General features: G+C 52.1%; 1 protein-coding gene across 1 annotated transcript; it reads left to right on the plus strand.

Annotated features, from left to right (window-relative positions):
- The first annotated feature begins 285 nt into the window (after nt 1-285).
- On the plus strand, nt 286-2,315 carry ADRB3 (adrenoceptor beta 3). Its single transcript, XM_039242582.1, has 2 exons — nt 286-1,509; nt 2,177-2,315. The coding sequence occupies exons 1-2, from the start codon at nt 314-316 to the stop codon at nt 2,196-2,198; spliced, it is 1,218 nt and encodes a 405-aa protein (XP_039098513.1). The 5' UTR covers nt 286-313; the 3' UTR covers nt 2,199-2,315.
- Nucleotides 2,316-8,946: the final 6,631 nt, after the last annotated feature.

Genomic DNA, 8,946 nt, shown 5'->3' on the forward strand with positions numbered 1-8,946 from the left:
AAGGAAAACTCCGGGATCCCTCTCATTTCCCTCCCCACCCTCCAGTTGCCTTCCTGACGCGCAGCATCAGAGACTATTGGCCGCTGCCCCTTTAAGGGCCTCCACTCCTCCCCACCCCAAGCGGTGGCACCCGGGCGGGGGTGGGGGGGGGGGAACAGGGGGGTGGTGGGAGGATGAGCGTTCTCGCCCCGTCAACTAGGGAACATGGCCCAGGCCCGGGGAATCGCTCCCACGCCCCGCTGTCCCCGCCCCCGAGCCGGCTGAGTTGGGAGACCCCTTCTCTCTCTCCCTCCCGCCCCACGCGCGCCGCGGAATGGCTCCGTGGCCTCACGGGAACAGCTCTCTGGCTTTGTGGCCGGATGTCCCCACCCTGACGCCCAATACGGCCAACACGAGTGGGCTGCCGGGGGTGCCGTGGGCGGTGGCATTGGCCGGGGCGCTGATGGCGCTGGCGGTGCTGGCCACCGTGGGAGGCAACCTGCTGGTCATCGTGGCCATCGCTCGGACGCCGAGACTCCAGACCATGACCAACGTGTTCGTGACCTCGCTGGCCGCAGCGGACCTGGTGGTGGGACTCCTGGTAGTGCCGCCGGGGGCCACCTTGGCGCTGGCCGGCCACTGGCCCCTGGGCGCCACTGGCTGCGAGCTGTGGACCTCAGTGGACGTGCTGTGTGTGACGGCCAGCATTGAAACCCTGTGCGCCCTGGCCGTGGACCGCTACCTGGCAGTGACGAACCCGCTGCGCTACGGCGCACTGGTCACCAAACGGCGCGCCCGGGCAGCAGTGGTACTGGTGTGGGTCGTGTCCGCGGCCGTGTCGTTTGCGCCCATCATGAGCAAATGGTGGCGCGTGGGAGCCGACGCCGAGGCGCAGCGCTGCCACTCCAACCCGCACTGCTGCGCCTTCGCCTCCAACATACCCTACGCGCTGCTCTCCTCCTCAGTCTCCTTCTACCTTCCGCTTCTTGTGATGCTCTTCGTCTACGCGCGCGTTTTCGTCGTGGCTACGCGCCAACTGCGCCTGCTGCGCGGAGAGCTGGGCCGCTTCCCGCCAGTGGAGTCTCCACCGGCAGCGTCTCGCTCCCTGTCCCCGGTCCCGGCGGGGCCGTGCGCTTCACCCGCAGGGGCGCCCTCCTACGGCCGGCGGCCCGCGCGCCTTCTGCCTCTCCGGGAACACCGGGCCCTGTGCACCTTGGGTCTCATCATGGGTACCTTCTCTCTCTGCTGGTTGCCCTTCTTTGTGGCCAATGTGGTGCGCGCCCTCGGGGGCCCCTCTCTGGTTCCCAGCCCGGCTTTCCTGGCCCTTAACTGGCTAGGCTATGCCAATTCTGCCTTTAACCCGCTCATCTACTGCCGCAGCCCCGACTTTCGCAGCGCCTTCCGCCGCCTGCTGTGCCGCTGCCGGCGGGAGGAGCGCCGCGCCGCAGCCTCCAGGCCTGGCGAAACCTCGGGCGCCGCTGCGGCGCTGACCAGGCCCGCGGAGTCCAGGCCGTGCCCGCCGCTCGACGGGTAGGTAACCGAGGCGAAGGGGTTGGCGGCTCAGGATCCGGAAGCATTCGGTGTCTCTTATCATTTCTCGGAGGTTGGGGTTGGGATTGGGGAGGGCTCTGCAGCGAAAGAAGGGGAGACGTGGAATAGGGAACCAAAATGAGACCAGGACACTTTCTTCTCCCACATCCCACCCACCTGGCCCAGGGTTGAAGAAAGGAAGGGCAGAGGATTGTTCTTCACCCCAGGACCCGGTGCGGGAAGTGCGGCCGGGAGGTGCGGCTGCACCCTGAGCCTGCCTGGTTAGATTTTCTAGCGAGTTTTTTGGCCTCCCGTACTTTTCGCGGCCCCTTGGGCTGGCTTTGACTTGCAGGGAAGAATAGAGGCCCTCCCAAGCCCTTAGCCTCAGCTGTGGTTTCTTTGAAAGGGTTGACAGCTGTGGAGGTGAGAATCCACTTTGGATATGAAGGGTAAACAGGAGTCGGGGAACCTGTGAGCGCCAGTTCTTCTCCCTGGTAGGAACGGGGCTGGAGGTGGGGGGTGGGTGGCTGGGTGGAGCCCGGATGCCTTCTCGTGTGATTACATACGTATGCTTTCCAGGGTCCCTGACTTTTACCCCTGCCCTCTCTAGTGCTTCTGCTCCCACCCTGTGTCCCTCACCCCAAGATATGTTATCTCCCTTTTTCAGGGTTTCCTGGGGAATTCCTTAGGTCCTGAACGACAAGAAGCAACTCTGTTGATCCAGAACTTTTGGAAACTGTGGCCTCTGTTTAGAATGAGCCCTGTGGAGTTTCCCAGCTGGAAATCTCTGACCTCCACCTGATGACTTGGCCTTGGGGTGGGGAGGGGGGGACCCACTGGGGAGGGAGAGTCTTTAGCAAGTGTGTTTTCACTATCCTCCCTGCCTCTGTCTTTCTGAGAGACGTTTTCTAAGCCCTGAACTTCACCACTACCTCAGCAGCTGGAGTATCCAGCGGCCTGTGATCAGCTGGCCCCTGGAGCCACAGGACTAGCCTTGACGGGACACCTGTCACCTTGCTCACTTCTGTGCTGTGTGCTTAGGGCAGAGACATCACTCCTCCTTCTAGCCCTTGCGCTGCCTAGGACCACTCAGTGCTCCCCACGCTCCGTGGCCGAGGCCGGGAGCAGGAAGCTAGCAAAGGTGCAGCTTTGGGGTTTTGTCCCTGACCCCATCACCACGGATCTCTAAGCACCGGCCTCCCCCACTTCAGACACAAGACAGCTCTGATCTACCTCACAGCAGTGCCAGAAGGACTTCAGGGGTATTTTGGGTGGCTGGGTGGCTCCGGGATTCATAGGAGGGTGAGCTATTAGAACAGATCCCTTCTTTTCCTTTTAACATCAAATTAATAAATATTACTGAATGAATGCAGTTCATCCATTGCCTTCTTTTCTCCATCCCCTGCCACCCCCACAATCCACTTATTCCTTTCTTAGAGCTGGGTTTTCACAGATGCAGTAACCTAGAACTAGTCCTTGCCCCTTTCTTCCTAATCCTCATGAAACAAAAAATGAAGTCTGATTGGGTGAAAGGGAGTGAGCTTAAGCCTTTGACACTCCTGTCTTTTTTCCACCTTTCCAAATTTTCCACCTTTCCAAAATTCACGGAACCCAGTTGCAAGTGGGTAGCAAAGCCAAGCTACCTAAAGACTTGAGTGTAGTGCTCAGAGGTGGATGGGGTTCGCTGTGCTCAGGAGCAGGGCCTATGGGTGTATGCCAGCTCCGCGCTACAAGCCAGCAGTGAATTCCTAAGATCCCATTGCTATCAGGAACCAATTTTGTCTAGTGTTGTACGTGTATGTGTGTCTGGAGGCACAGAGCATTGTCTGTGCTGCGCAAATGTCTTTGGCTATAAATATATTCTGATGCTTCCCTTCCTTTCCATAACCCCTACCTTTCCTGGGCTGCAGAAATCAACGTTATCCTCTTGAAATAAAACTGGAGTCACAAGTTTGAGCCAGTTGATAAGGTTGTTTCATTGTTCCAGTTCTTGTGAACCTTATCAGCAGTTTCCTATGGAAAGAAAATGCCTTCGGGCGATCACTCAATCATTTTGTGAGTTCTTACTTAAACTCCGTAAGCAGAGACCATTGCCCAAGCTGATTTACAGGAGGGCCAGGAAATCAGCAAATGTTTCACGTGCTGTGCGGCAGCGGCGTACAATGCACAAGCTAGGTTCGGGGGCTCCGGAGTTATACAATTTTGATCAGCCCTCAGGATAAGCCCAGTAGATTTCCACATATGGGTGTTCCCTGTGAATTTGACCTGGTCCTTGCTGCCCCCTTTTCTCCAAGAGCCCAGGTTTTATTTCTTAGGATGTTTGCATACCAAAGATGACTTTCTCCTTTTTAATCCAGAGCAGCGTGAGATCGCGGAGGTCTGAGGTGTGGGAGGTTTCTTGGCAAGAACTCAACCTTTGAACGCTTTGTGGAGAAGGAAGTCTTGCTTCGGCCTGGGGATAAGTCAGAGGGCCTCCTCTCTCCATCTCTGGATATTTTTCCAACATCACTGAGCAAGGTTGTCCAGTCATTCCTGGGCAGGGAAGAAGGATGATTGGGGCGGGGGGGGGGGGGGGGGGGGGGGGGGGGGGGGGGGGGGGGGGGGGGGGGGGGGGGGGGGGGGGGGGGCGGGGACAGAGTGTGGGGCTCTGGTTTGTAGAAATGTCCTTGAACATTATCCAAGAGCTCATACTGCGTGAGTCTTGCTCGACACGCACCCATGTGCCAGCTGTCAGGCTCTTTTAGAGTGTTTAGACTTGCACTGGGCTGTGGACTCCATCTGCAAATTGTCACCAGTGCATTTGACAGACAGAGAGTCAGCCATTCTGGTCATCTATCCAGCAACTTGTGGCCAGGTGTCAGGCTGGGCAAGATTTACATCTTGGAGGCTGAGCAGGCTGCTTCTGCCAGCGGGGCCCGAGCACTCGAACTGTGGAACACAGATCGTCACTTTCTGAAGCTAGGGAGGTGAAGACTTACAGACCGAGGAGAATGAAAAGGGGGCGGAGCTTGGCAGAGAGGGGCTGGGGGGTGACTGGCTTTTCCAGAGGTGACCTACCTTCTGTTTCAGGTGGAAGCGCTAAGGAGCAGGCAGAATCAGGGCAAGGAGGAGGTGGCAACAGGCTCTCCCAGGAATCTCCCTGTGGTAGATTCTTCTGGGGAGCGGTGGTCAGTTCAGGCTGTCCTTGTCATGGGCAGTCAAGAGGCTATAATTCCCCACCAGCTCCATTCCTCAACTCTTACAGAGCAGGAGCGGCCTCTATCCTTTCATTCTGGGGCAGAGGTGAAGGCCATGGAATCCTGTATATTTTGATCCTCAAAGCCAATCATCTGGGCTTGCTGGCTGCATGCATCTATGTTTGCATGTCTATCCAGAGAAGCGGGAACCTGCAATGGGGAGCACAGCTAATGCTCTCCCCGACCTTATACAAAGAAAGCCCTGGATGTGGCCACTACAGGACAATTAGTTGAGGTATAGTGTGCAACTCAATTAGCAGAAACTCCAGGAGGCCATTCTAATCCTTCATAACTCATCCTATTATGATATCAAGGGAAAGCAAAAACGCTTTCCTCGGTTTCTTCATCTATAAAGTAAATGGAAAAAGGTTTACTTTCTCTTCTCTCTTGCCTTTAGAAGGGGAATGAGGGTGCCTGGGGTGGCTAGCTCTCCTAAAGCGCTGTGCTGTCCGATGTGGAGCATTGCCAGCTTCAGACTTTTCTCCACCCAAGGCATAAATGGTGTGGCGCGCCCCCTGATGGCGATGGCAGGTACAACAGGTGTGGGCTTTGCTCTGTTGGTTGGCTGAGCCCTGCCGCAGGAATGCAGCTTTCAGAAGGGCACGGAGGATCAGGGCTGGAAGAGACCTTGCAAATGATTTAGTCCAATCCTTTGGTAAAGTGGATGAAGAAACTGACTTCTAGAGAGGTGAGCTGTGATTAGCGAAGATTACTTTAGTCAGAGAAAAGCAACACTGGTAAAGAGCACCAAACTTGGAGCTGGAGAAGCAAAAAACAGAGGAGGAAGGAAATGTCATTTATTGAGCATCAGTCAATACGCCAACACTGTAAGAGGCGATCTACAAATGTTAGGTGAAGTGATAACAAAGAGTAGAGCCTCATAGAAACCAAATAGCTTCTTTTAAAAAAAAGTTATTTATTTTGAGTGTGTGCGTGGGGGGGGGGGGGTGGACAGAGAGAGAGGGAGAGAATCCAAAGCAGGCTTTGCACTGTCAGCACAGAGCCCAGCACGGGGCTCGAACTCACAAACCATGAAAGCATGACTTGAATTGAAATCAAGAGTTGGATACTTAACCGAACGAGTCACCCAGGCGCCCCAAAATCAGATAGCTTCTAACCCGATCTACCAGATTCCAAATTTCATTTTTTTCTCCCCTTCATACACACTGTTAATCAGTTATGTGACACTGAGCAGGTTACCTGGCATCTCTGATATTTTGTTTGCCTGTGAATCAAATGGACATTCTATTGCTGTTCCACTCTGCTCATGCAGACTGGTTTTGAAGACCATACAAGAGGCAACATATAAAATAGTTCGGAAACCAAAGGGCTCCTCCAGTGTAAGTGAAGTCATTGGAGTAGGGAGCCAGGACTAGTCCTAGGCCTTCTGGTTTTGACCTGTGGATGGTCCTGCTTCTGCAGACAGACTATGTCTTGGACTTGTCTTTGGCCAGAGTGGGCCTGGTCTTTCTTCTGTAGGTTCATCCCTGCCTCAGATTGATGCCCCTGGTTTCATGTCCACGTCACTTCACATCTCCCCCTCTGGCCCCTTTTTTACATTTAGACTCTGGTCTGGCCTGTGTCTGACATTTTGGTCCCGGTTTGGCTCACCCTTCCATTTCCAACACAGCATTTATAGTGAACTATTTAAAAAAAAAAAAAAATTTTAGAGAGCGAGGACGAGGGAGAGGGGCAGAGGGAGAGAGAGAGAGAGAGGATCTTGATCAGGTTCATACTCAGCACGGAACCCCATGAGGGGCTTGATCCCATGACCCTGAGATCATGACCTAAGTCGAAATCAAGGGCTGGATGCTCAACTGACTGAATCAGCCAGGCGCCCCAGTGATGAGCTAAATTTTGAGGGACGGAAGTTTAGGACACGAGCACTGCTGGATGTCAGGGCTTTATGGTACATTAAAGATTCATTAGAACGAGGCTGTGAGGAACCAGAAAGAGAGGCGGTCAATTTGTTTTCTAGGGCTAGCATAACAAATTACTTTCCTCATAGTTCTAGAGTCCAGAAGTAAGCAATCAAGGTATTGGCAGGGTTATGCTCTCCCTGAAAGCTCTAGGAGAGGAATCCTTGATTGCCTCTTACATGTTCTCCTGGTTGCAGGCAATCTTTGGCACATCGTGGCTCAGTTGGTTAACAGACTCCAGCTCAGGTCATGATCTCTCAGTTCATGAATTTGAGCCCTGTTTCGGGCTCTGTGCTGACAGCTCAGAGCCTGGAGCCTACTTTGGATTCTATGTCTCCCTCTCTCTGCCCCTCTCCCGCTCGCACTCTGTCTCTCTCTCTCCCTCTCAAAAATAAACATTAAAAATTAAAAAAAAAAAAAAAAAGAAACAACTCTGCCTCTGTCTTCACATGGCCTCCCCCGTGTGTCTGTGTCCACATTTCTCTCTTCTCATAAGGACACATTTCTCTCTTCTTATAAGGAAGAACGTGGGTGTTCAATAATGTGGAGTCACCACTTCCACCACAGACTGCTTATGTTTAAGACTCTTACGTGAGAGGAAAATAAACTCCAATCTTGTTTAATCCACAGTCATTTTAGCCCTCCTCTCCTTTTTAGACAGTAGCTGAAATAAACAAATTCATCAATGAAGGGATAACAAAAGAAGGTATAAATGAATGGGCATCTGCTGACATTCTGTGCCGAATGTAGCTTGAGTTGCCAAGGTGCCCTGCTTTGCTATCTCTTCGGGCACCTCTGACCTCTGGGAACTGGCATCTCTACCGAGTCTGAGTTTGTGTTGCACCTGACACCATCAAGTCCGTCTCTTTGACATTGATTTGCATGCGGACAATGATCAGTGAATGTATTAGTTTTCCAAGGCTGCTGCAACAAGTTGCCTTGACCTTGGTGGCTTAAAACAACAGAATTTATTCTCTCATCATCCTGGAGGCTGGAAGTCTGAAAGTATGGTGTCAATAGGACTGGCTCCTGGCGGCTCTGAGGAGGAATCCATCCCATGCCTCTTTACTAGATTCTGGTGGCTCTGGCAATTTTTAGCATTCCTTGGCTTGTAGACATATATCACTCCAATCTCTGCCTCTGTCCTCACTTTCTTCCTGTGTCCATATGTATCTCTTTTCTGTCTCTTATAGGAACACATGCCATTGGATTTGGAGCCTATCCTAATCCAGGATAATCTCGTGTCAAAATCCTTATCTTAATTGTATCTGCAAAAATGCTCAATCCAAATAAGGTCATATTCTGAGAGTCTAAGTTGACCTATAATTGGGGACCACTATTCAGCCCACTACAGCAAAAGACACTTATAAATCCTTTAACTCAGAGTTCCAGTCTCAAAGATTATCATCCACTCCATTCATCCCTCAAGAAAGGGCTGTTCTCTCCAGAAGCTCTTGGAATCTGTGGTAGGCAGAATTCCGAGAACCCCCAAGGACCCATGTCCTTGTATAATTTCCTTCCGTTGAATGTGGGCAGGATCTGTAACTTGCTTCTAATGATTATGTTATATTATGTAACAGAGGTGAAAGGATTTCAAAGATGGAATTAAGGTCTTTAATCAATTAAAAACATTTTTTAATGTTTATTTTTGAGAGAGAAAGAGAGAGAGTGTGAGAGGGGGAGGGGCAGAGCCAGAAGGAGACACAGAATCAGAATCAGGCTTCAGGCTCTGAGCTGTCAGCACAGAGCCTGATGCAGGGCTCGAACTCATAAACCATGAGATCGTGACCTGAGCCAAAGTTGGATGCTTAACTAACTGAGCCACCCAGGCACCCCTCTAATCAATTGACTTAAGTTAATAAAAAGGTACATTGTCTTGGGTGGGCCTGACCTAACCAGGTGAGAGCCCTTTAAGAGAGTCAGGGGTCAGAGATGGAAGAAGTCAAAAAGATACTCTTGCTGGCTTCAAAGCTAGTCACTATGAGTTCCACAACTGTGAGGAAGTGGATCCTGCCAACAACCATGTGGGTTGGAAGAGGACCCTGGGCCCCGGATGAGCCTGTGGCCCTGGCTGACATCTTCCTTGCAGCCTGGTGAGACTCTGAGCAGAAGACCCAGCGCCCCTATACCCAGACTCCTGACATATAGAAATTGTGAGTTAATAAACATGTGTTGTTCTAAGCTGTTATGTTTGTAGTCATTTGCTACACAATAGAAAACAAATGTAGATTCACTGCACAATTCTGCCCAAGGCTGCTTTTTCTAACTGTTCTTCTTTGATG

The sequence above is a fragment of the Hyaena hyaena genome, unplaced genomic scaffold, assembly GCF_003009895.1.
Source record: "Hyaena hyaena isolate Hyena2069 unplaced genomic scaffold, ASM300989v1 scaffold_215, whole genome shotgun sequence".
NCBI lineage: Eukaryota > Metazoa > Chordata > Mammalia > Carnivora > Hyaenidae > Hyaena > Hyaena hyaena.

Excerpts from the sequence above, each read along its gene's own strand:
- ADRB3 (XM_039242582.1), top strand. The coding sequence starts at position 314 with ATGGCTCCGTGGCCTCACGGGAACAGCTCTCTGGCTTTGTGGCCGGAT. Across the intron at positions 1,510-2,176 it reads CCGTGCCCGCCGCTCGACGG|GGTTTCCTGGGGAATTCCTT; the intron begins GTAGGTAACCGA and ends TCCCTTTTTCAG.